The sequence below is a fragment of the Molossus molossus genome, unplaced genomic scaffold (genome assembly GCF_014108415.1).
Source record: "Molossus molossus isolate mMolMol1 unplaced genomic scaffold, mMolMol1.p scaffold_m16_p_19, whole genome shotgun sequence".
In the NCBI taxonomy this organism is placed as follows: domain Eukaryota; kingdom Metazoa; phylum Chordata; class Mammalia; order Chiroptera; family Molossidae; genus Molossus; species Molossus molossus.
The window spans coordinates 50224587-50251037 of record NW_023425354.1 but is presented as its reverse complement, the minus strand read 5'-3'; the positions used below and the strand labels follow the sequence as shown (position 1 = coordinate 50251037).

At 53.9% G+C, this 26451-nt stretch overlaps 1 protein-coding gene across 5 annotated transcripts in view; it reads left to right on the top strand.

Annotated features, from left to right (window-relative positions):
- GAS7 (growth arrest specific 7) overlaps positions 1–26451 on the top strand; it is a 188958-nt gene that overhangs the window by 91972 nt on the left and 70535 nt on the right. For 3 of the 5 annotated variants that reach the window (XM_036267943.1, XM_036267946.1, XM_036267948.1), the window contains exon 2: positions 13405–13525. In XM_036267943.1, coding sequence (XP_036123836.1) covers positions 13405–13525 — 121 coding nt within the window. Of the gene's footprint in view, positions 1–1422; positions 1580–3762; positions 3869–13404; positions 13526–26451 lie in introns of those variants that run through there. The other 2 variants (XM_036267944.1, XM_036267947.1) reach the window with 2 other exon arrangements.

The window sequence follows — 26451 nt, the reverse complement described above, 5'->3', positions numbered from 1 at the left end:
GTACCATTTTTACATTCCCACCAGCAGTGCACAAGGTTCCAATTTCTCCACAACCTCGCTAACACCGGGTTTTTTCCTGTTTTTTGTTTTGTTTTGTTTCGTAGTCAGTGAGGTGATGCCTCACTGTGGTTGGCATTTCCCTGATGATTCGTGACATGGAGCAGCTTTCCATGTGCTGATTGGCCATTTGCATACCTTCTTCGGAGAACTGTCCTTTGCCCGTCTTTCATTAGGTGGCGTGTTTTGTCGTTGAGTCTGAACTTCATGTCCAGGAAACTGCAGCTCCTGCTCTGCAGCCACTGCGGGTGGTACCAGGATCGGCATCCGCTGGCCTCATAGAGCCCTTTCCCTCTCACGCAATGCCAGGCGTTCACACGGACTTCCCCCTTCACACCGCCACCTGTGGAGAACCGTGCTGTGACATCTAGCGGCCTTGCTCCCCGTCTGGCAGCCGGTGAACCCGGGAGAGCTCGGCCCTGCGCCGACTCATCTCTAGATGGTAGTACAGGATTCCTGGCCCCGCCCACGGAGCTGGCATTGTAACGGCTTCGTCGGTCCACAGTTCATCCACACCGACAGGACTTAGTCCCTGCGGAAAAGTCCTAGTGACTTCCGTACAGAGACTCACTCCTCAGGTCCCACTGTTAGCCTCCGAGAGCGGGCATGGGAATGAGTGGCGTCCGTAGTGCTGAATCGCCGGCTGCTCCAGAAAGCGTCCGAAGTGGAGAGAGATGACCTCCACCCAGGATCCAAGTCCCCGCCGAAACTCCTTCCGTGGGAGCCTGCATCCCCGGACTCAGGGCCACGCCTTTCCCCACTAGCGGCCAGTGTCCAGATGTGGGGGTGGGAGGGCAGAGGGAAGGCAGGGCACCCTCCTCTTCCCGCTCTGGGGCGCCAGCCTTCCAGCCCTGGGGCGGTGTAACACCAGGTTCTTTGGGGGACCATTCTCTGTTCTTTTATGTTCGGTTTTATCTGGCCTTGAGTTCACACAGCCAGGGCCTGGGCCGGGGCCAGAACCCTGACTTAGGGTTGGGAAGAAGTTGGCGGAACATTCCCCAGCAGGGCTGGGGCAGGCCCAGGGAGTCCCGCCTAAAACACAGTGGACAAAGGCGCTCTTGTCCACAGGCCTGGGGGTGGGAGGCATCTGGTCAGTGACACAGGCTTGGCCATTGTATGTCGTGACCCCAGCCAACTTTTTTTAGCTGAGAAAGGGGAAAAAGAGAGAGTGTTAAGAGAAAAAAAAGGTGGGGGGGGGGGGTAAGTCAGCCTCGAGAAAGACTGCATCTGGAAAGCCCGGAGTGCGTTGCTGGTTTCCCCACCAGGGCGAGAGCAGGTTTGGAAGGAACTGTGCAATGTAGCGGGTTCTTTGTGAAAGGACAGCAATGAGCAAAGCCACAGGAACATCCTCTGGGTGTCCAGAGCCCTGACGCTGGGGTAGCTGCTTGCTTCAGCCTCATTTCCCGCAGAGGGTGCCATGTGGAGGAAGCTGGCCGGGGCCTGGCCCTGAGTCCGGGGACTGCAGACCGGACCGAGCCTCTCTCTGAGTGAGCAGCCTCCAAAGACCAGCTGTCCTCCGATGGTAAGACTCGATTCTGCTCGCCCACGGGTGGGTGTGCTCAGCTTGCTTTCCTTCCGCGTGTTTCGGAAAGGACTCCGACGGCTTAGGGAGGCAGGTCTGAGAACTCTTCTGAGATGTAGGCTCTCACTGTTCAGCTTAGAAGGTCTGGGGGCCCTGAGTGCTGGGCGCACCTTTCGGGGGCCCAAGACATGAGCAGGGAGAAAAGAAGGCCGAGCCGTTGGGTGAGGAGTCAGGAGACGAGGAGAGAGGAGGGAAAAGATTTAAAAAGGGATGTTCGGGAAGGAAACGGAGTCTCAGCTCCCCCGGTTCCTCACGCAGCCGAGTGGGGGACTTGGATTTCTGTTTATGGGGCTTGGAGTCCACATGTTGCTGCCCTCATTTAACTTTTCCACAAAGATGGTGCTTGGCTCATACCTACCTACCCACCTACCTTCTTCTCCATGGCCCAGATCTAGCTGGGACACTGCAGAGTGAAAGTCCATTAGGGTCACAGCTCCCCAGAAGGTAGTTGGGGATCAGCCCAGTAAACCCAGGACCTGAACAGTGGTTCCAGGCTGAGCCGGATGCTTCTGTCCAGTTTGGTGGTGGCATGGGCCATAGTGAAAATACTGGACGCAGTCCTGAGACTCGGGTAGAGGTGGCTTATTTTGCCAAGCTTTCTGCCCCGAGAAGACAGCCACCCTGTTTCTTTGGAAAGAGGGCCCTCTCGTTAGCCCAGACATGAGCGAGCACTACCTTGAGGCTCCAGACAGCCGAGGTAGGCCCAGTTTCTACGGAAAGGCTCATCTGTGTCTATATCTACCTCCCTTCAGGATGCTCCCTCCCACTGACCGGGTGAGTCAGAACCTCTGATTTTGGCCTGGCCTCTGACGGGGCCGCCAGCCTGTGCCAGGAGAAGGGAGATGGTGCTTGTCACCCAGGAGCAGCCTCTAACGGGCCAGCTGACTTCCTAGGAAAGCTCACAGTAGGGCTTCTCAAAGGGGAGGGGGCATCAAAATCCTCTCTAGGGCAGGGCCTGGGACTCTGCATTTCTAATAAGCTCCCAGAGGCTGCCCATGCCACCAATGCAGGGACCACACTTGGAGAGACTGCTGTGAAGACCCCAGACCCATCAGTCAGATTCTGACAGAGCCACACTGCCCAGGGCCTGGCTGCAGAGTGCTGGGGTTTGGCTGCCTGGGAGGCTTATGGGGAAGAGGGATTGACAAAGGAGATGAACTCCAGGGACATTCAGGGAGCAGGGAAGGGCCCTGGCACGTCTCTGGGCTGAGTGGGTAAAGCAGACACAGAGGTGTGTGGGTGTGGGTGTGGGTGTGGGTGTGGGCCGTCGGCGGGGTGTGGCCACACCACGGGGTGTGGACCGTGTGTTCGGGGTGCGGGTGAGTGGCGAAAAGAAGAGCTAACTGCTAGCAGGCCCAGAACGGTCCCTTTGCTGTGGGGTGAACGCCAGCTCCAGATGTGGGGAAGCCCAGGGTGCCAGGCAGACAGCTGTTTGCCAGGCAAATAGAGCTCAGCGGAGTGTGGCTCTGGGCTGGCAGGGAAGGGGCCGCAGGCCCCTGGGGACAGAAGAACTCACCGATGAGAACTCCTGGGCGGGGAGGCAGAACCCCCGGCTTGGGGGCTGGGCAGTGCTCCAGGGACAGTCTTATGCCTCTGAGTCCCGAGTCTCCACTGAAATGGGACTTTGTCTGGAGACCATCTGGTCCCACTTCCGTATTTTCGCGATGAGGAAGTTGAGGCCAAGCAGCAGAAGTGAAGTGGGTTGCTCAAGCTCTCCCGGCAAGACAGCAGCGCGCAGGCCTCCCAGCTCCCAGGCCGTGCCACGGAGCGGTGGCGCGGCTCAGACCCCCGCAGTCGGGCCTGGGCTCCCCCGGCTGCTTTTCTCTGCACCAGAACCAATTAGGACTCGCTGGGAGCCCGTCTGGAGCCGTCTTTGATTGGAATCACCTGGAGCACAGCCGCCAGAGGGCAGAGCGCTGGTGTTCCCGGGTGCCCTTCATCCGCAAGCACTGAGCTGGGCAGCTGCACCGCAGCCCGGGGCAGGCTGGCAGCGGCGCCCACCGCTGCGCCCTAATGAGCGGCGGAGCCTTCTCCAGGAGGGCCCCAGCTCCCCGGGAAGCCTGCCTTTGCCCAGGGCCTTTGGGCAGCAGCTGCTCCCCTGCCCTGGGAGTGCCCGCCGGCCGCTCCGTGCTGCGAGCCGGGACAGCCTGAGCCGGCACCGGCAGCTCCCGCTCGCTGTTCTTCCGTCTGTTTCCAGCGGAACCAGTGCTTGATACAGAGGTGACAGAGGTGTGACACCTTTAGAAAGTGCCCGAAACAATGGCATAGGACTAAAGGAAGGCTGGGGAGGGGGCTTCACTGGTGTTTCTTTTTCTTCCTTTCCCCTCTTCCAACAAATACCAAGTGCTGGCAAATTCCTGTTCTCAGGCGTTTCCCTCCGCAAAGGGGGTTTGCCCAGGAATCACCTGGAGGAACCCTCACCCTACAAGGAGCTTCCTAGGGAGGTGACCTGTTGTCCGTGACGGAACCTCAAAATGTCCTTCCAAAGCCTCTTCCAGGGCATCTTCTAGGCGTATAAACTAGTAGGGAGAAGCTAGGCTGTTCTGAGATGCGTCAGCACGACAAAGTTTTCGGGGTGCGGGTGAGTGGTGAGCAGAAGAGCTAACTGCTAGCAGGTCCCTTTGCTGTGGGGTGAGCGCTAGCTCCAGATGTGGGGAAGCCCTGAACCCCAGCCCTGCTCCTTGCTGTGACAGAGGGGCATTCCAGCCATAAAGAAAGCAGAAGAGCGGCATCTGAGGTCGAATGCCCACAGTGTAGTGTCTCGGTTTGGGCATATATTTAATGATTTACACTTTTTGTTAAGTCACTTCACTGGGGTCTCAAGACAGCATTTCCCCCTCCGGTTGAGTCGGATTGGGTTGACTACGTGAAACTGGATCTCCAGCCCCAAGATGTTTGAGGGAAATATGTCACAAAAAACAAAGTAATGTTTCCCCGAACACCTGTGTTCCTGCCAGGAGATCTTTGTCACCTCTTTTGTTTATGTGGTTGCTGTGAGCATGTGCTGCTGGTCATTTAAATGCCCTGAAATTTTCCTTTTTGGTCTCTGACGAAAGGTGTTCCCCGGGTGGGGGAACCCCAGTGTTTGCGATCTGGCGTCCCCAGGTGTACAGATGAGGAAACTGAAGCCCAGAGAGTCCCAGGGGACTGCAAAGCAGCTTGGTGTCTGGGACACAGTCTCTCTCTGCCTCGGCCCATGTGCTTCCGTGGTCCCGAGATGCTGGTGGGATAGCAGAGTGGTCCATGTGCTCTTTATCTGCTGGGCAGGGGTGGGAGGAGAGGGACCAACCTTCCTGGACCGCCCCTGAGGAAGCTGCATTTGAATAAAATGTCTTAATCACAGGTGGCCGGTGGAGGCGCCGGGATGGGAACAGGCTGACGGGAGCACTGAGGCCTGAGAAATGGGGCACAACTTAGGGCCTTTTTCTGGGGCCCCCTCACCCTCCAGACACCTAGGTGAGGAAGCAGCTGTAGCTTCCCATGTGACCCCTGGAGCTGTTTTGCATTTCAGGAGCATCTGTGGGAAGCCACGCCCCCTGAGTGGTCCAAACACAACGGTGAGGCTTTGGGCCCCGGCTCCAGACCTCAGTGAGTGGCAGGAGTGACTGTGATATTTGGCGGCACAGTTCTGCTTGGCCAGTGCTGAGGATCTCCGAAGTGGGTGTCGCTCAGATTCCCGTCGTGCTGTTTGGTCCCGCTGGGCAGAGGCCACCAGCGAAAGCACCAGCCAGCTCAGATCCGAGAGGTTGGCTGTCATCCAGAGTTCATTCCTTAGCTGTCTCCCTTGGAGCCCTATTGATTGCCCTTCTCTCTCGTATGTGGACGGCAGGTGTGACGATAATAGAATCTCTTTCCTCCAGTGGCAGGGAATTAAGGGCTCGTGCTGGAAGGTGCGTGAAGCTTTGCCACTTCCCACAGGCTCCCTTCCTTCCGACCCTCTGCCGCCTGACCCCCCGACGCTTCAGGTCGTGACGTGGCTTCTGAACCAAGAGAAGTCACCCAGCCCGTCGTTGCAATTCCCAGAATCGTTTGCAAAACTTTTCATCAGTTCTTGCCGCACTGGAGACCCCGTATTTTCCAGCGTAGCAAGTTCCTGGGAGGGTTGACTTCCCGTATCCTTGCATGGACGACGACATAATTGTGTTCATCAAAATTCCTGGGAAGCCAGATCACTCCGTTCCTTTCTTAGGGTCAGAAAATGGAGTTTATTGTTCTGTGTCCTCTCCCTCCCCAGTCCTGACAAGCAGGCCTAATGAGTTGATTGGCTAGCAGATGGACAGTCAGGGTGGCCGGGACCCTCACTCCACATGTCTGCAGTGCTCAGAGTGGTTCGGCACTCAGGCCTCTAGCTGGCAGCCTTGTGGGTGCTGGAGGATTCCCATGGCACTGATGTCCACCTCATGTCCTGGGTGCCAGTGACATCACGGTGTAAGGCTACCTCTAGCAGCTTTGTGGGCTGAGGACAGTGACAGGGTGGGGTGAGGGGGAGGGGGAAGTTAGCTGATGCAGCCAAGGAAGAGTGTGGCAGATGCTTCCTGGGGACTGGAGCTGGGAGCCCAGTGAGTCACCCTCTGGGCACTTGTAGATCTCATCTAGGGAGGCTTTTCAGGGGGTTGGAGGTCTGGCATGAGCAAGTGGAGGACTCAAGCCAGTGAGATTATTGCTATGAATGTGTCCACATGCACTCTCCCACCCATCCACCCATCCATCTGTACACGCACCCGCCCGTCCACCTGTCCACCCACACGTCCACCCACCCGTCCATCCTTCCACCCACCCATCCATCTGTCCATTCACCTGTCCATCCATCCACTCCCCCGTCCATCCGTCCACTCACCCGTCCATCCGTCCACTCACCCGTCCATCCATCCACTCACCCGTCCATCTGTCCACCTACCCGTCCATCCATTCATTTACCTGTCCATCCACCCACCCATCCATTTGTCCACCCACCCTTCTATTCATCCATCCTTCCACCCGTCCATCCACCCACCCATCCACCCACCTGTCCATCCGTCCACCCACTCGTCCATCCATCCATTCACCCGTCCATCCATTCACCCACCCGTCCATTCATCCACGCACCCGTCCATTCATCCACCCACCCATTCATCCATCTACCCACCCGTCCGTCCACCCATCCACCCACCCATCCACCCACCTGTCCATCCGTCCACCCACTCGTCCATCCATCCACCCACCCGTCCATCCATCCACCCACCCGTCCATCCATCCACCCACCCGTCCATCCATCCACCCACCCGTCCATTCATCCATCCATCCATCCATCCATCCATCCAGTATTCTGGGTACTATGCTGAGACTAAAGCTAGAAACAAAATGGACATGGCCCTGCCTTCGTGAATGTTACAATCTGTTTCTCTATTGTGTGGCTACTCCTTCCTCTGGCCAGGTCTCCAAATCTCTCACCCCGAGAAGAACGGGAAGATGCTGCCAGGGTCCCTCCTCTCCCCACCAGCTTACAGCACGGCCTGTAGGGATATGCTTCTGTGCCGGCGCCATAGTCCCCACCTCCTCCCAGCTGTTTCCTGCTGTCACTCACTCGCAGTGGATAGACAGGCTTCCAGGGCTGGAGAGAACAGTACTTCCACCTGTGGGGCAGTGGCGCGGTACTCCATGTTCTTGCAGACGCAGACACTGAGGGGCAGCATCGCTGTGGGAGGTGGGCCCTGCTTCATGCACGGTGTCTTAACCTGTAGCCAGAGAAGATGCTCTCGCCTTGAGTAGCTGTTCCCAGCTTTGTGTACGAGTCTCTCCGCCATAAATCGGTGTCCAGCAGAAAGTTGTGGAGTGGACATGACTCTCCAGTCTCTGGCCCAGCTGGGCCTTGGTCTTCTTGGTGGCTCCTTTGCAGCCCCGCCGTTAACTGGTTGACTCCCTGGAGTGACAGTCGAGGCCACTCGGGGATCACTAGTAAGACTGGTTCCCGGACGAAGGCCTTCCAGCCCACCCAGCCACGTCCTGGCTCGTTCTGGGTGTCCAGCTGGCTACGTGGTTGTGGAAGGGAGAACTTGCCGAGAGTTCTTTATGGAAGAGCCTTCAAGCAGTGCCAATCACGGCTCCGGGCTCATTAGCAGTCATTGCCATGGCAACGGGTCTGCCAGAAAGTGGCTTGTTAGGCAGACAACTTCAGACATGTTATATATAGATCTGGGAGTGGGGGTGTGGGGCCCAGCGGGTATGCCTTTCTTTAGCGCTTCTATTGCTTCTGGGTTTGGGGTGTGAGAAGACGTGGAATGGGGGATCTTAAAACCGTCTGATCTGGCTGCTAAACCAAGCGTCTGATGACCACCCGTTAACAGCGGCAAGTAACGTTTGCTCACACCTGCGGGAGGTAAGAGTCAGGTGCTCCCGGAAACCTCCTGAGGGGATGGAGTCCACCTGAGCGTGCGGAGTGGTCGAGGCTGTGGGAGCTGCGTGTGGGGCTCGGCGTTGACTGCAGGCTGCAGAGACACGGTGGACCCTCTGAAAATAATCTGCGTGCAGGGCTTGGGCTAGGGGGTGGGATTCTTCCCATTAACGAGTGGCCGTCTAGCTAAATGCTGTCTTTTTAGAAACTGTGCTCAGTAAAATTGTATGTGCCAGTTTTGATTCCAGAAGCGACGTTGTTTCTCTCAGGTGCTCCCTCTCAAGTTGCAAAGCCGTCTCTCCCGAGTTCAGCGAGCAGAAGACTCCTCTAGGATGCATGTCAAAGGTGGCTTTCTAGGCTCCAGGTTGTTTTGGTGGTTGGATCAGGGCTCTGGAATCTGCACTTTCACCCACATCCCAGGTGCTTGATGAGGTGGCCCAGGGATCACACTTTGAGAAACACCGCTGCAAAAGGGGGATTGCTTTTAACATCTGGGTGACTTCCCTTTGCTTCCCAGGGGGTAATCAGTAGCCATCATTAAAAGGACCGTTTCTTTAGTTGTGTTGTTTTACATAAGGCGAGCAGGGCATCGGTGCAGCCAGGGAACGTGACTGCTCGGATGTGGGTGGTGATATTTCTGCAGGTCTCCTGGGAAGGCGTGTGCGCACTTGGAGCCGGTGACAGGCAGGAGAAGCAGGCCCGAGTGTCGTCCTCACAGGGTGGGAGCTGGGGTGTCAGGTGGTCAGGGGGGGCATGGGGGGGCGGGCCTCGCTCCAGGGAACTGGATGGAAGTATCTGGAACAAAGCTATTATTTTACAGTTTGGTTTTATCATCTAATTGGCTGTACACCTTGGCCCGTGGGACTCGGTTGGGTGTCTGTGTATCAAATGTTGCCCGTTGGATCCCTGGTCAGGGCGCAGGCTGAGTTGCGGGCTCAGTCGCTGGTAGGGGCCTGCGGGAGGCAGCCGGTCACTCTCCCACTAACGGTTCTATCTCTTTCTCTCTCTACACAAACAAACAAAATCAATCATTCGCTGTGCACCATGGGACAAGTTATTAGATTCTCTGAGTCCCGGATTCCTCATCTTAAAAATGGGGAAAATGGCGTACGTGTGCCAGGCTTATAGTAAAGATAGGAAATAAGTGTGGGAAGCACCTGACCCAGCCCTTGGTGCGCTGACAGGCGTTTGGTGAGCGATCCAAACCACTATCGATGAGCGGAAATGGGATCTGAGTGCAGACTTCTCTTGAGTACACGTTAGACTGGGGTTCTGGGTGGGCTCGGAGCCTCTCGAGGAAATGGGGTGAGTGTACGCGCGTGCATGGCTCCAAGTCGGGGACAGAAGATCCAGCTTATCTCAGGTTCTCAGAGGGTAGGTTTCCACATGGAGCTGAGCAGGGTGTTTACCGAACAAGGGGACCCCAGTGAGGGGGCCCGGGCAGGCTGCGACCCAGCCTTGCACCCTGGGGACAGCCCGTCCAGGGGAAGAGGCGGCGTTTTCTGACTCCCACGGAGCCGACCTGGGAATTGGGTTAAGACTTCCTGGGTTGAGGACAGCATCTTCCTCCCCGCTCACTCCCACTCGCGCTGACCTGGCTGCTGGTAGGGAGGGCCTGTGCCACCCCTGCCTTCGGTCCCGTTCCCATGGGGAAGAGCTGACGGGTAGAAGGGAGAAGCCAGAGGACTAAGGAAGGGAAGGGGAGGATTTAACTTGGAAGGAAACTAATTAGAAGAATAAGTTGGGCCGAGACCTTAATTATTGGGTAGTTATCCTGCTCTGCCCTCTCCGCGGTCTGGGGCAGCTCTCCCAGGAGGCGGCACCTCCACCGCCACGAAGGGTAAGGTAAGGCCGGTGCGCTGGGCCTCTTCGGAGAGAGCCCGGGCTTGGGGGCCAACTTCTGCCTTGTCTCCATCTTTCTGCTAAATGTCTGTTGTGGTAAGATACACCTAACGTAAAATCTCTCATCAGTGGCCTTTAGGACACTCACAGTTTTGGGCAAGCACCACCTTGACTAGTTCCAAAGCATTTTCATCGCCCCAAAAAGGAAACCCTGCCCCCGGCCCCCGGCAACCACGAATCTGCTTTCCGTGTCTATGGGTTTTTCTCTTGTGGACGCTGGATATCAATGGACTCTTTCCAAAACGTGGCCTTTGTGTCTGGCTTATTTCCTGTGGCGTGATCAGGGATCGTCCGTGCTGTAGCGTGCATCAGGACCTCGTCCCTTTGGACGGCTGAGTGTTGTTTGCATGCATACATCATCACACCGTGCTTGTCCCTGCGTCGGTTCGCGGACGCTCGAGCCGTTTCTGCCTTTGGTGGTTGCAGATGATGCTTGAACATGGGCGTACAAGTGTTCGAGTGCTCTTTCCGCTTCGCTTGGGCATGTGCCCCGTTGACTTCACATCTTTTAACTCCTGACTTGTTTCAGTCCAGCCGGCAGGAATGACTTCCTTCTGGGAGAGGGGACAGGCAAGGGGGCGGGCTGCCCTGGGGGATGGGGGCAAAGCAGTCAGGTGGCGGGCAGAGCGGGGGCCCATGGCCGAGCTGGAGGGGGATGTGGAAACCACCTTTCCCACGCTGGACAAATTAGGGAATTGTCCTGGGTGCTCTCCTCCACGCCCTCAGCACCTCTTGGCCCATCCTGGCTGAGTGTCGGGTGCCTCCCCCACAGGCACCTTCTATAGTGTTCAAGATGGTGGGTCCTGCCCTGACCAGTTTGGCTCAGTGGTTGGAGTGTCAGTCCATGGACTGAAGGGTCACAGGTTCCCTGAGTTGCGGGTTCGATCCCCGGCCCCAGTTGGGGTCGTGCGGGAGGCAACCAATTGATGTGTCTCTCTCACATCGATGTTTTTCTCTCTCCCTTTTTCTTCCTCTGTCTCCCTCCCTTCCACTGTATCTAAAAAAAAAAAAAAACAAAAAACAAAAAAACAATGGATAAATATCCTCTGGTAAGGATAAAAAAAGAAAAAAGAAAGAAAAGATGGTGGGTCCTGCCTGTCCCAGATCGGGAGACCGCAGAGCCGTCCTCAAAGGTCCTCAAGTGTAAACCAGAGCGTTTTCTGAGCCCACAGGCTTATTTAGACAAATTAACCAGAGCCATTCCAAAGAGAAAAGCACCACGCAGGTGTGGAGCTGGGAGAGGTGTCGCCTTACTCCTCAGGTGGACACGGTGCTTCAGAGTGTCCGTCCACCCGAGCAGCCCGCCGGGGAGAGCCCTCCTCGCTGCCCAGCCCTTTCCCCAGAACGCAGCGGCCGGCGTCTGACCGCGGCAACCTCCCCAGCAAGCCCGTGTTGGCCTTTTACGTCAGGTCCTCTTGGAAACAGGCCCTGGGAGAAGGAAGGGACTGTTAGTGGAGACATTTTACACACGGTGATGGTGAACGCCACCCCACCCCACAGCAGGCAGTGGTCACACGTGGCACCTGGGCAGCCCCCCTTCTCCTGGAAACCCCATTTCTTGAGCACTTTTGGTTACAGGCGCTCCCTAGGCGCTGAGTTTCTTACTGTCAATCCCACAGCAGGGCTGATAATCCTCCTCTTTATAGAGGCCGAAGTAGACGCAGCCCGTGTGTCATTTTCCTGGACACGGGCTACTGAGTGGCCAAGTCGGGCTGAGCCCAGGCTGGAGGGCCGCGTTCACTGTGCTCCGGGTCGCTCTCTCCTCGGCAGCCTGGTGTGGCCATGTCCGTCTCTGACCCTGCTTAACGCCCGCCCACAGTGGCCCATTTCCTCCCAGGTCCTCGACAACCCCGGCCTCCCCATCATAGTGCTGTGACCCAGGCAGAGGCTCCCTGGTTCTGGAGTGTTTTTCCTTCAGTCAGGCCCCCTGACATCCCTGTTGCTCCTTCACCCCAACCCTACTCAGCCCCAGTGTGCATATCCTGTCATGTGGGGTGTTTCACACACACCACACTCGCGCACACACACACTCGCACGCTGCACGCATCATCAGGCTATTTGTCTTGGTGTATTTGACCATCTTCCGATCTGGGAGGGGCCCGAGCAGTGTCTGGAGAGCCAGGGAGACGTGCTCAGGTGTGTGCTGGGCTCAGCAGACATGCTCTGCGGGGGAGAAGGGGCCCCGCCTGGCTGCCGTTCGTCACCCTGGAACTTGGCAGTTTGGAAGCCAGTCTTCCCTACGGAATCAAAGGGGCACTGCCGTTCACGGTGTGGGAGACAGCAGCGCGCAGGGCAGAGAGGAAGGTTTTTAATTAAATTGTGAAAGGTCACAATGAAACATACACGAAGGGCCACGGGGAGGCCGTGTTTACTGGGAGTCCCTCGACGTGAAAGGGACACATTGAGTGGCTGCCACCCACACGACCCAACCAGGGACGGGGACAAACTGCAACCAAGGTACATTCCCTTAGTGGGAACTGAACCCGGGTCTCTCGGGACCGCAGGCCGACGCTCTAACCGCTGAGCAACACCGGCCAGGGCGGAGCTGATTACTCTTAATATTTCCGCACGGGGTCCCGCTTCGCCAAGAACATCAAGCTCCCGTCCGGCTGAGGCTAGAACCCCTCTGTAGTCCATTTCCTTTCTTTACAAGGCACAGAAATTGTGAGCTAATTTGGACCCTGTTTTCTTATATTTAAATGTTCTTTAACAACTTTTATTTTTGTGTTTATTGAAGAAAATCTAGATGGTAGAGTTAAGTAAAAAAAGGGAAGACAAACTGCCGCGAATCCACGGCTGGGAAGCACCTGCCTTGGCGTCTGTCTCTGCCTTGTTTCTCTGTGTTCCGAGCATCATTCTCTGGTTTTCTTAAAAGAAATGATCTGTGTGCCTGGTTAAAAGAACTGCAAATAAGGGCGTGGACGGAAGGGCAGTCTGTGTTTTGTCTCAGATTTGCAGCTCTCTCTGCCAGAGTGATTTGGACACTTGGAAAATATCCACCTCGCTCTTCGATTCTGGGCGTCATTATAGAAAGTTCACTGCTGGCTCTGCCCAGACTTGTGTTAATGACTTCTGGTGGCTTCCCACAGCGGGCCCTGGACCTTGTCTGCCACTGGGCTCCGTGGTCCCCGGGACTTTATGCGTGAAGTGCAGCCCCCAGGAACTGCAGCACCCCTGTGACTGGTTTTCTAGGGGTTGACAGAGGAGAAAGGTCAGCTCTGTTAACTGACGGACACGTCCTTCTGTCCTCGAGAGGAACCTGTCTCTTCCGCAGTAGGTCTGAAAAAGGCAGCCCGGCGCTCCTCACACCTCACGCTCTGCTGACCACCAAAATCACACACATGTGGCCTGTGACCTCCCTTGGGGAGGCCTGTGGGCCACACGCCCCGACGTCGAGATATTCCAGGGTGACTTCATCTGCCTCTGACTTCCTGGTTGAAAAGTAGCCGCAAAAATGCCAAATGTGTGTGACCTTGTCTTTCCTCCTCCACAGAAGCCTGGAATGGTCCCCCCTCCGCCGGGAGAGGAAAGCCAGACCGTCATCCTTCCACCGGGCTGGCAAAGCTACTTGTCCCCCCAGGGCCGGCGTTACTATGTCAACACAACCACCAATGGTGAGTCCCCCTCTGGGAAGCAGCCTGCACCAGCCCCCGGGCTTCTGTCTCTCTGGAGGGCCAGGTTTTCTCCTCCCTCCTCTACCTCCTGCTTCGTAGACGTTTTCTGCAGAAATCGATCTCAGAGGCTGCTTTCCCCACATGCTGGAGGTGCGGGTCTGAGCTTGGACTGGGAAGCCTGCCCTTCACGGTCGGGGTCATACCCCTGGATCCTGACAGCCTTTCAGGCGTGTTTGCTGAACCCAACCTCATGCTGTGGAACTGTGCTTTTCAAATTGAGATCGCGAAGGGTTCTGTGGTCAACAGCTAGTTTAAATCAAGTTGAACAGCCCTGGCCAGTTTGGCTCAGCGGTTAGAGCGCCAGCCCGTGAACCAGAGAGTCCTGGGTTCGGTTCCCGCTAAGGGCACGTACCTCGGTTGTAGTTTGTCCCCGGCCCTGGTTGGGTCGTGTGGGTGGCAACCACTCGATGTGTCTCTCTCACGTCGATGTGTCTCTCTCACGTCGATGTTTCTCTCTCTCTCTTCTTTCCTCTCTCCCTCCCACTCTACCTGAAGATAAATGCAAATATATATATATCCATATAGATATATATATATATCTATATGGATATATATATCTCCATGCTCGGGTAAGGATAAAATAAATTAATTAATTAAAGTTGAACAGGTTGAGCTATGCGTGACATCTTGCGGTTTTGCATGTACTGAATGATACAGAAATTCCCAAACAGGCATCACAGGTGTGCAGTTTTTCTACCTTCCCCACCGCACCTCTAGCTCTCACCTGGATCATCACTGCCTGGCATTTCCTTGGCATGTTCTTTGGGAAACACTGGGGCTACTTACGGGTTATTTATTCTAACAGATAACGCGGTTCCATGCGCATTTCTGAGTAGAGGTAGGACGGCACCTCCAGGACCCTGATTACTGTGGGCTTCTTGGGCCTTCACGGTGACTCCAGGTGCCAGGATGTTGACTGCAGGGTGAAGGGGGTGTAGCAGGTGACTACAGCAAGGTGAGCAAGAGCAGGTGGCAGGCCTGTGGTCGTGGGCAGGGCAGAGCAAACCAGCTTACAGCTGACCTTCCTGACTCCCCAGGGAAACCCCACGAGGGAGCAAGGTTAGAAACACAGAAAGTTCGTTTTGGTAGGGATCACGGATGCGTGTGCTCAGGCAGGACCTGCAGTCTGCCTGTTGGCTCAGACTTGGCTTCTCACGTCCCTTGTCTATGGCCACCTCGTCCCACCCACGGGACCATCAACACGGCTGATGATTATGAGCCCGCACCTGGAGGGGTCCTGGTGCCAGGAGAACCAGCCACTGTCTACAGGGAGCAGCTGGCAGCTGCCACTCCAGCTGCTAGTTTGTTGGTAACCCTGGCAACCCGGCCTGCCGCGCCCAGAGGGGTGTTCTAGTTGAATGGGTAACCCCGGTTTCTAGGAAAAGGGAAGTAGGTCTATTTCTGACTTTTCTAATCTTAAGCTTCCTCAAAACAACCACACGAGCAGCTTTGCAGTGTTATCAGACTTTGATGTTTCAGAGGAAAGTGTGTTTCTGTGTAGCTCCCCAAAATGCAGAAATTGGACCAGATGATCCCGAGATCATCAGGAGGTTGGGTCTGTGCCAGGGGTAAAAGTGACTTCCTACAATCAGCATGTGTGTGTGTGTTTTAATTCGAGAATAGTATATTCTTGGTAAAAAATTGAGGGAGTTCCAGAAGTATTTAAAATAAAAATTAAAAATCCCTAGTCCAGGACCCTGGAGCTATTTAGCACACATCTTTTTCCAGATATTTATATTTTTTCACCTTTTAAACACATGTAGGGTTGTTCTTTCTAATTAATTGGGGAAAACTATCAGTGTTGTTTTAGAAACTGCTGTGACAATGGACTATCTATACTGGTGCATTTCAGCCTAACCCATTTTCAAAGATAGCTGTGTAGTAGGCTCCTTGGCCTTGCATTCTAGATGCATGCCAGTGGTATTCATGGTATTTAATTCATTCTGTATCTGTTTGATTGATTGAACTGCTTCTTCAACAGACACTTGGCTTCAGATACGTTCCAGGCAGGGTGCTGAATGCTAGGGATATAATAATAAAGAAGAATCAGTCCCTGCCCTCAAAGTACTTCTTCTCATTGTGGAAACAGAATTTAAATGAATACATATTTGATTACAATTCTGAGCAAGACTATGAAGGAGAAGCCCAGGGTGTTGTGAGAGCAAACTCATTTGAGACCCTGCGAGGTCAGGGGGGGCTTCCTGGAGGAGGTAGTACCCTTCATTTCAGATGGGAAGGATGAGGAAAGGGTGGCCAGTGGGCAGTACCTTCCTGTTAGCGAAGAGCCAGTGGTGTTTGGAGGGATTATATCCACCTTGAACGTCGTGTTAAGGATTTTGCTCCTTCGTCTACGGGAATGAGAAGTCCTCTGTCCCTTTGGTTCTTCTCTGGACTCCTTGCCTAGGCGGCCTTTGTTTGGCTGCCGGGCTGCCTCCTAAGTCTGTGACCTGACTGCCTTTCTGCAGTGAAGTGCCTGTCAGAATCGCCACCTGCTCTTCTCTCGCCCGCACTTGTCTGACCTCCTGTGTCCCCTCCCAACTCAGCCTGCTGTGCCCAGCTCTCTGCCCAGCGCTCGGGTCTCTCCCGCCGGGAGTCGGGCCAGAGGCCTGCACCACTGCCCAGGACGCACATGCCACCAGTGCCCTGCCCTGCCCACCTCTTCCCCAAATGCTGCGTCTCCCTCAGTCTTGATCACCTCTGTCGCAGAGGGCGCCTGGGCACGGCAGGCATTCTGCCCTCGTGTTTGTACCACAGGCAGACATCACTAAAGCCCAGGTCACAGTTGTAGGACCTTGCTCTGGCTAATCTGCTTATTCTCAAATCCAGGGATTTTATGGACAGGGATTGTCACGGTCCTTGGCTGGGCTGGGGGGATACAAAAGCCGAAGAGAGGCCATCTCCGCCTTCAAAGATTGCGGTTCTAATGGAGTCAGAGACACACAGAAACCAATAAGCCTTGTGGGTGTTCACATGGGAATCAGGGGCTCAAAGAAAGAAGTCGTCACCTTTATCTGGGTATCAAACAGTCTTCCAAGAGGGGGCGCTCGACCCAGGGATTCCATGCTGAGGTCACTGCATGAGCCCAGGCGAGTCGGCCAGGAAAGGCTGAAGTATTTGGTAAAGAACAGAGAAGTGAGGGGGTGGCTAGGGGTCTGGCCTGCGGAAGACCCCCTGAGACACTTTGAGGAGCTGGGTCGTGGCCCTGTGGGCAGAGGAACGCTATGGTAGGATCCAGAGCGATGGTGTGACAGGATCGGAATACTGTGGCAAGATTGCTTGTGCAGCAGAGGGACGGGTTTAAGGACGGCAGGCGCAGGGCCCGGCAGGCTAAATGAGAGCGAAGTAATGAGGTCAGCTCCGCGTGTGCAGCTGTGGCTGCAGAGGAGGAGGTAGGATCTGTCAGACAGGAGGCTTCAAGTCAGGGCAAGAAGAACGCTCCAGCTCCTCCGAGTTCTCTGCCTCGTGTGCCGCAGCCATGCGATGAGAACGGCGCGAGGCAGGGACGGGCTTGGGAGGAGGACGCCGAAGCCGTGTTGAGTGTGTGGTTCCTTGGGGGACTTTCCGGAAGAGATGGCTAGCATGTGCTTGGGTGGATGGGTCTGTGACTTGGGACAGCTGGGCTAGAGATGGGAATCTGGGGAGCTCTGTGGGTGCACCACTTGGCAAGCAGAGAGCAGAATGGATTGTACCCCCACGTGCCCGCTCGGCCTGACACTGTTGTGCAGTGACCAACCTGCACGACCACAGGTGGCGACCCAGGACTCCTCTCTATTATCGTGAGAGAAGTGAAGTCCTGAGACTGCAGGAGAGCACCCGGGGCAAGCCTCCAGGAGGGAGCCCGCAGAGAGACGCGGAGTCCGGGAGGGGGCAAGGGAGGAGAGATGACCAGGAAGGGGCAGTCACACGCAGGCTGAATATAGGTCAGATTTATGGCAGAGTGGTCGTTTAAATCACTGGAGGAAGCATAGATTATTTAAGAAATAGTGTTAGGCCAGGCGGCTGACAGGAAGTTTCAGTGGGTGTTAATGGATAGCGTTGTTTCCACTGTGGCCGCAGAGCCTGCCCGTTAGGGACTCGGGGAAGCGCCAGCCCCGTGTGTGCGGCTCTCCAGAGCGCTTCGCCGTGCGGGGTGGCCCTGCGCTCAGGCCCCCAAAACCCTAGGGAGGGGTTCTGCTGTCAGGAAGTTGTTTGTCTTCTACTGTTTCAGAAAATGCTGTATTCTCACTAAAAGTTCATCCTATTCCCCAAAAACTGGGATTGTGTTTATTCATGGATAGTGAGCGATTATCAATAACCTGTCCTGTCCGGGGACCTGAGCTGGTGTTGGGGGTGGGCGGGGGCCTCTGATTTGCACAACAGATCATTGCATTTCAAGAGATATAGCACAATAGTATTTGTTCCATTTATAATTGGAAGGCAGAGATGCACATTTAGTCACTTAGCAGTGATACGGTTATGGGTATTCGGGGCTTCCTTTTGGAGAGAGGCTGTAGTCAGTGTGTAGGGCACGTTTTACCGTTAGGACATTGAAGGGTATTACAAGCCAGTCATGAAGGCCAAGATTCGTTTTGTTTAATGCAGGACTCACTATTTTACCTTACGAGTCCGTCACTGTACACTTCAAATCCAGTAGCTGTGTTTATGTTATCTTTGCCTTTCATTTCTGAAGAACGGCCATTTGAGGAGGGTGCCCCAGCTCTCCCTCCAGCAAGCAGAGCCCGAGGCAGGGATTCCGTGTTTACATCTTATTTGGGAGGGACAGAGGGAGCCGCCAGCCTGCTGGCCCGTGTTGCGGTGAACAGCGCAGACCCAGCGCGCTCTCCCCGGGGCGGTCACTCGTGGGAAGGGGGGGAGCAGTGCAGGAGAGAGCACCCCTCTCACCTCCTGTTGGCCAAGCCCCTTCCCTTGCAGATCTGTTTCCCACATGTTTGGATTGTCTCCTCTGACCCCAGCAACCTCTCAGAAAGCCGGACTCCACCCCCCATAGTGATGCTTCCTCCCAGGCCATGGTGATGGTCAGCGGAGCAGGCTGAGGTATCAGCAGAAACAGAAGGAGGCAGCTGATGGAAATGCTCGGAAGAGCCCCATGTCCGTGCCCTCTGCCCTCTGCCCTCACGCAGAGGCTCCCTCGTGCCCAGACGAGCGAGCTGCCTGAACGGTCCCCTCCAGGGTCCGACTTGGCTTTCAGCAGCCAATGACTTTGACTCGTCCTTGGGGGAACCTTCCAAATCATCAAACACAGGAGTTGGCAGAGTACAGCCCATGGGCCAAATACAGCACATAGCCTACTGTTGTAAATACGTTTTTATCCGAGCACACCGTGCCATTGTGTCTACATGTAGTTGAAGTTGCTTTTGCATGATGATGGCAGAGTGGAGTCGAGATCCGAGTTCCCAGAGCCAACAATACTCACCACCTGGCTCTCGAAAGAAGAAGGGTGGTGGTCTAGCAAATAGAATCATTCTTTTTACCCGTGAGGAAATGGGGTCCCCGTGTGGCAGACTGACTCACTCACATGGCCATTCATATGCCAGGATGTGTGGGTTCCCGGTGTTCTAACCTTTGATTTTTGCTTCATTATTCAGGAGGATGGGCATGGGGTGTGGTGACTTACTTAGTAAGGATAGTTGAGTTCATGGATTAGTAGAAAAAATGATCTGAAATAACACTTATTTTTAAGGGAAACTTAACTATCTTATTTAGCTGAGAGCCAGGAACGCTGGGGATTGTTTTTAAGCTCTTTTCACGAAGAATCCATATGTATAAATGTTTTATTAGGTTTGTGAGCGAAACTTGGAGGATTAAACCAGGATTTGAGCTTTTGGATTTATTTGCCAAATGGTGGTTCTGTTGATTTCTTGTTTTAATTTTTCCTTAAATGAGTAGGTTCCCATTTAACTTTATTACATCAGGAGCTAATGTGAGTTTCTGGATAAGTTTTCCAGTAGAACACTTTCCAAAGCATTCTTTCAGCTTTTCTTTGTTACAAATAATTGGATACTTTTCTAACTCCCAGCATAGAGCAGCCCTGATAATTTCGTTAATAAAAGTTGCCCTGAGAATCTTCTAAACCCAAAAACATCGGTTTATTTCTTCTGTCCATCTGTGTTGAACAAATGTGAGTCTAAAAGATGCTTTCATTTGGCACATTTGGTTGATTGAATTTGTGTGTGAGAGAGAGTGAGTGTGTGTGTGTGTGTGTGTGTGCATGAACTTTTATTATTTTGGCTGTATTTTTTTTCTTTAATGGACTCTGAGTGGAAAGTTATTAGAACTTAGAGCTCACTATTAATATGCTTCTGTTTGGGTTTTGTGTTTTCTTCCAGAGATTACACTTGGTTTGTAATGTTAAATTAATCTTGGAGCGCATCTCCCGGTCCCCATTTCTCACCAGTTTTTCAGACCGGTAATCTCCTGGGATTTTGGCAGATGCCTAGTGGGTTAGAGAGTCAGTCACACTGCCAGGAAGTTGAGGGCCCCTGAGAGTCAAAAGACAAAGACAGAAAGTATTTTATTGTTTGCTATACTCTAGAAAGTTGAGTTACTTTGCGAAGACTGCTTTTGGTAAACAGTGTAAGAACTTTCCTCGTTGGCTGTGGGTGGAGTCACTGATAAGCAGCAAATGGTTTGGATGTGGAAGAGAAACAAAAAGAATATGGAATGGGACCCAGCAACTCCACTCCTAGATACATACCCAGGAGAACTGAAAACATACCTCCACACAAAAACCTGTCTACGGATGGATGTTCGTAGCATCATTCTTCACAGTGGCCAGAAGCAACCTACATGTCCACCAGCTGGTGGCTGAAAACAAAATTGGTACATCCCTACAGTGGAATATTATTCAGCCATGGAAAGGAAGGAAGCCCGGACACAGGCTGCTACATGGGTGAACCTTGACAACATCACGCTAAGTGAAAGCCACAGCGTGTTTGGTTCCATTTGTGTGAAATGCCTGGAACAGGCAAATCCATGGACCCAGACAGTAGCAGGTGGTCTCCAGGGCCTGGGGAAGGACTGAGAAAGAGTGACCACTCATAGGGAGGGGGTTTCTTCGTGAGAAAATACAAATGCTCTGAATTTAAATAGTGGTGATAGTTGCATGAGTCTATGAAATATACTAAAAGTCACTGTATTGTATGCTTTAAAATAATTTTTTTCTTTATTGATTTTTAGAGAGAGAGGAAGGGAGAGGGAGAGAGACAGAAACATTGATGAGAGGGAACATCGATCGGCAGCCTCCTGCATGCCCCCCACTGGGGATCGGGCCCACAACCTGGGCATGTGTCCTGACCGGGAATCGAACCACGACCTCTTGGTGCATGGGTCAACGCTCAACCACTGAGCCACACCGGCCGGGCTGTCATACTGTATTGTGTAGGGACTAATGTCAAGGGGAAAAGGTCTGTACACGTCCAGTCCAGATGTAACCATCATAGGCCTAATTACGTAATACACGTCAGCAACAATATAACTTTATAAAAAAATTTTTCAGCCCAGCCAGTGTGGCTCAGTGGTTGAGCATTGACCAAGAGGTCACCAGTTCGATTCCCAGTCAGGGCACATGCCCAGGTTGTGGGCCCGATCCCCAGTGAGGGTATGCAGAAGGCGGCCGATCAGTGTTCTCTCTCATCGATGTTTCTGTCTTTCTCCCTCTACCTTCCTCTCTCTCTTAAATCAATAAAGAAAAAAAAATTTTTTTTAAATATTTTCAACCTGTGGTTGATGTGAACCCACGGATAGGAGAACTGACTGTAGTTTCTAGTTTCATTCTTATCTGTATAATAGGAGGTAGTGGCAGGTCTTACAATGTCAAAGCAGCTGCGTCAGTGGCTCAATTTTTTTTTTTAATCTCAGCATTTTTGCTATTTTAAAAACACCTGTGAACTCTGGTTTCAACTTTGTTTCCAGCTAAGGCTGAGGCAGAGAATTTGGGGCTTACACTGTTTTCATTTTCGTATTCTGCATAGCACTGTGGCACCTGGACGAAATGAACACCACCCCTGCCTTCGAGCCGCTCCGAGTCCGGTGGAACCGTTCAGGCCTCGGATGTGGAGTGGTCAAGTTCCTCTTTTCATTTTTCTCTGGAGGTTTTTACCTCTGCCTGGGTAGGAAGAGTGTGCCAGCAATGGCCACTGTCCTCTCTCCATTCCCCACACTGCAGAGCCCAGGGGCCTGCCGGGTTCCCGGGGGATCTGGTGGTATGGAACAGCTCACGTTATTAAGGGGCAGGATCTCTATCAGTCATTCGATCAACCAATATTCATTAATGAAAAGCCAGAAAAGGTATAAGATGACTGTGAGTTGTATACTCATAAGGAATGACACTTGCTAGATTTGAACTCTTTTTAAAAAGTGCTGGTCGCCCTGGCCGGTTTGGCTCAGCGGTTGGAGCATCGGCCTGCGGTACAGAGAGACCCGGGTTCGGTTCCCGTTAAGGGCATGTACCTCGGTTGCAGTTTGTCCCCGGCCCTGGTTGGTCGTGCGGGTGGCAGCCACTCAATGTGTCCCTTCACATCGATGTTTCTCTCTCTCTCTCTTCCTCTCTCTCCCTCCCGCTCTATCTGAACAAAAAATAGAAAAATGTCCTCGGGTGAGGATAAAAAAAAAAAAAGTGCTGGTCTGTGCCCTGGCCAGCTTGGCTCAGCAGTTAGAGTGCTACCCTGCGGTCCCAGGTTCGGTTCCCGCTAAGGGCACGTACCTCAGTTGCTGTTTGTCCCCGGCCCTAGTGGAGGTCGTGTGGGTGGTAACCAGTTGATGTGTCTTTCTCACATCGATGTTTCTCTCTCTCTCTCCCTCCTTCTTTCCCTCCCGCTTTAGCTGAAGATAAATGCAAAAATGTCCTCAGGTGAGGATAAAAAAATAAATAAATAAAAATAACACACAATCCCTAAGAAAGGCGCTGGTCTGTCATGACTGAATGTCTAGGGACGTGGCGCTGCTGTGTGTGACGTCAGGTGTGACGTTCAGGGCAGAGTCCAGGTCCTGGCGAGCTGTTCTGCGAAGATAAAAGTCCAGTAGTGTCACACGCTAGGTAGTCTCGAGGCCAGAGGCTGTGCACTGAAGCATTTATTCTGTGTGCACAGTGCTTGAAAATATTCAGTTAGTTGCCAACATTGAAAAGTTGGGAGGTTTTTCATAAATGCCCAAACACTTGTCTTCTCTTGAAAAATCCTGAGGCATGGCCACACTGGACCACCCCGCTGCCTGAGCACAACTGGGTGGAGCTGAGAAGTTGCCACTACCCCCAATTCTTCTGTTCAGTTGGCTTCATGCATGCATTTTATTTACTTATTTATTATTATTTATTTATTTATTTTGTGGTACGTGCCCCTAGCGGGAACCGAACCCGGGACTCTCTGGTCCGCAGGCCGACACTCAACTTCTGAGCCAAACTGGCCAGAGCATGTGTGCATTTTATGTGTCCAGTTCTTGAAGGTATTGACTTTGACCTGTGTTCAAACAGAGCCTCATGGGTTTGCACCAAGTATTGCTGGGGAGAACTGGCATGATACACAAAGTCAGAAAGATCCTTTATAAAGGCACTTGAAAACGAGATTATGAGATGGGACTGGGTAAGGGAAGGAACGCTCTGAGGAGAAGTGACTGACCTTGGTCAGCAGTTCTGAAGCTTCTGCTGCAAGAGACGGGCCTTCAGACTCATCCCACGCTGTCTTACTCCTGCAGCTCCGGCTGCAGGACGCGCAGCCTCTCTGGGCTTCGGTAAGGCCCATCCGTGAGTGCCAGGGGCAGGGCCCGTGGGAACATGTGGCTACAGCAGGAAGTCGGGGTCCAGAGGGAAGGGCAGTCTGCACAGATATAATCAGTGTGGCTGTTTAAAGGGTGAGGCAGGGGACACCTAGTGAAGTGGAACACACCTGTAGGTTACATTCTGCTTAGAGCAGGCAAGGACCATGTAACTTCATTATCAAGCAACAAGTGTTTGCTACCAGTCCCCAGCTCTAATTATGCACTTGGACGGCTGCACGCGGGGTGTGTGGGCAAACCCAATGCCCATGGCTACACGCGTGCAAAGACGGATTCTTCCTGAAGCGGAGAGGAGATTGTTCGATGGGCCTCTCCTGGCGGGTGGGAGTCGGTTTTCTTTTCTGCCGGACTCTGAAGGGCCCCCCGGCTCGGAAATTCTATGAAACCAGGGGTCAGAATCCCAACGTGCTCTTCACCCCCCGCTGTTCGGCTTCCCCTCTGTGTGCAAAGCTCATGATTTCCGGGTTATGTGATCTTTATTATCGAAGGCGGATCTTGGACCGGGGTCACAGCCTCTCTGTGATTTCAGACCCAGTTGGATTTCCAAGTAGGCAGTGCTCATCCAAGAGACGCGGGAGGAGAACTGGGTGAGGTGTTGGTCGTGCGAGATGCCGCTCCCTGGCCGCCGCGCTCCGGGCACGGAGACCCCCTCTGAAGGGTCCTGCCATCCTCGGACAGATCGTGAGCTGGACCCTGCCCACAGCAGCCCCTGGACATTCCTGTTGAACGCAGCTCCTGCCCTCTTGCCAGCGGTGGAAACGGCCTGGCTGTGTGTCCAAAGATGCCCTCAACCTGAGAAGGAGGAGCCCCCGTGTCGGGGGAGAGCGGAGGAAATTACTGAGTGGTCCAGTCCAGGGGTGTGGGAAGATATGCTGGAGGGGGCCCTTCCCCTGGCCCCAGATACTAACCCTTTCGTGGCCATTGTAGGGACCTAGAGAAGGGTCTTGGAGAGAGGTTCTTGGGGTGGGAGGTCAGAGGAAAGCAGTGTTCCAGCTGGTACAGAAAATTTTTATTATTTTCACAAGCAGTCTGACTGTATACGCGTGCCCTGCCTGGATGCCATCTGGTCCCTGGATGCCTTTGGTCCCTGACAGTCGATCTCCTTGCTGCCCCTCTCGGCCCTGCCACAGACCTTAGACCTGCTGCTGCCGAATCCTTTGAGTCCTCTGCCTCTTATTTATCTAGACATTCTTGCCCCCATATCGACTCCCTGTGTTAGCGCGACCTCCATCCCGGCCTCCTAACGTTCCCAGCCAGCTCTAGGCGTTTGCTTCCTGATACGGGTGGAGCTGTGCTCTCCTCCTGCCAGAGATGTTGAAGTCCTAACCCCGGGACCTGTGGATGTGACCTTGGATAGCGGGTCTCTGCAGATGGTCACAGCGAGATGAGGTCGTGCTGGAACGTGGCAGGCCCTGACAGTGGGTGGGGTCCTTAGGGAAGGGAGTTTGGACACCAAGGGAAGACGGTGTGAAGACGCGGGGAGAACACCACTATGAGCCAAGGACTGACGAGAAACTAGGCGAGAGAGGCCTGGGGCAGATTCTGCTTCAGGAGAGACCACCCCGCCAACACCTTCGTCTCAGACTTCCAGCTCCCAGACTGTGACACGATATAGTTTTGGTATTTAAGCGACCTCCCTGGTGTGTGGTGAGGCAGCCCCTGAAAACCAGTGCACTCCCCATACCCCAGCGTGACTTGCCCCTGGTGGTCTCTTTGGACACTGCTAAGCCAAGCAAGTGGCATTGTGCCCTCCGTGATGCCCTGGAGAGGCGCACCCTGCCACCTACATCTCCGACACCTGGTGTGGGGTCAGGTAGCACTAGCAGCAGGAGAGGTGGCCTTCCTGCCACACTGTGAGCCAGTCAGTGAATACGGGGTGTGGGCTGTGGTTTAAAATAGCTGCCTGGGTCCCCGAATTCTGGTGGCTCCTGGAGAAGGGAGTGCAGAGAAGCTTTTCTAGAAACTTCAGAAAAGAGACTCGTAAAGCAGTTGATCTTCAGATCCTTCTGATCCTTCTCCTGATAGCTCTTGAGTGTCCCAGAGAGGACTTGGCTGGAGGTGATGCCACAGCTCTGTCCTTTGGTCGGTTCCTCCGTGCGTCCCCGGCTCCTGGAAGCCTGGATTCCCTGTCTCTAAAACAGGTGTTGGGCTGGTTTCGAAAGCTCTCTCAAGCTCTGTGTTTCCCCCAAGGGACAGACCCTAGTGGCCATGCAGACAGGACCCAGCTCCCTGCCACCGTGACTCTCTGTCCCTGTTGCTGCTGGCTGGGTGCCCTCCGCTCCCATGATGCACCTCGGCATTCAGGTGCGGGCGGGAGAGGTGCTGTTCACAGTGGTTCTTTCTGAGCCATGGGGTTCGGAGGACTTCTGTTTTCTCTTTTCCTCTTACGTGTTTTCCACTGATTTCTCCCTGGATCTGTAACACTTTTATAAGCAGGATAAAGTAATTTCTCTGAAGTAGAAAATGCGCTCTCTTTCCCAGCACACCATCCCGTCCTCCTCTGCTCCCCTAAAGAAGTGGCCTTGTGTTCTGGGGTTCCTTCCAGGGCCCAGATGCATAAACCGGAGCCTCAAAGGGCCCAGGTGTGAGGAGCACCATGGATTCTGGGTCCCCTGATCTCAGAAGGAGGAGTGTGCTAGGCTGGGAGTCAAGGAGACCCTCCCCCATCCCCCTTCCTGCCACCGAGGAGGACTTCGCTTGCTTTCTGCTGCTGGTATATAAACATGATGTGTGTCGGCAGGGGTGGGGACAATACAGAAAAGCCTCAGGGAGCAGAGCAGGAAGGGTCAGGGAGCACACACCTCCCCACCCCACTCAACTCTTGCACACGAAGAGTGAATTCTTATCACCAGGTGTGCAAATGCAAACTCGTCTCACTGGCGGGCTTTAGAGCTGGGGATGAAACCCTGGAGAGGGTTGTGTGACACCCCAGTATGTGTGGTCCTGGAGGGTCTCTTCTTTGCTCTCAGAGCTCCTGCCCTGTTAGGTTCACTTTTCTCTGTGATCTCTCCGGTCAACCTCAGTATTCGCTGTGGTTCTCAACAGCACCCCCTGTTGGGAGGAGATGGAGGAGCAGTGGGTGCTTCCAAGTACTGAGG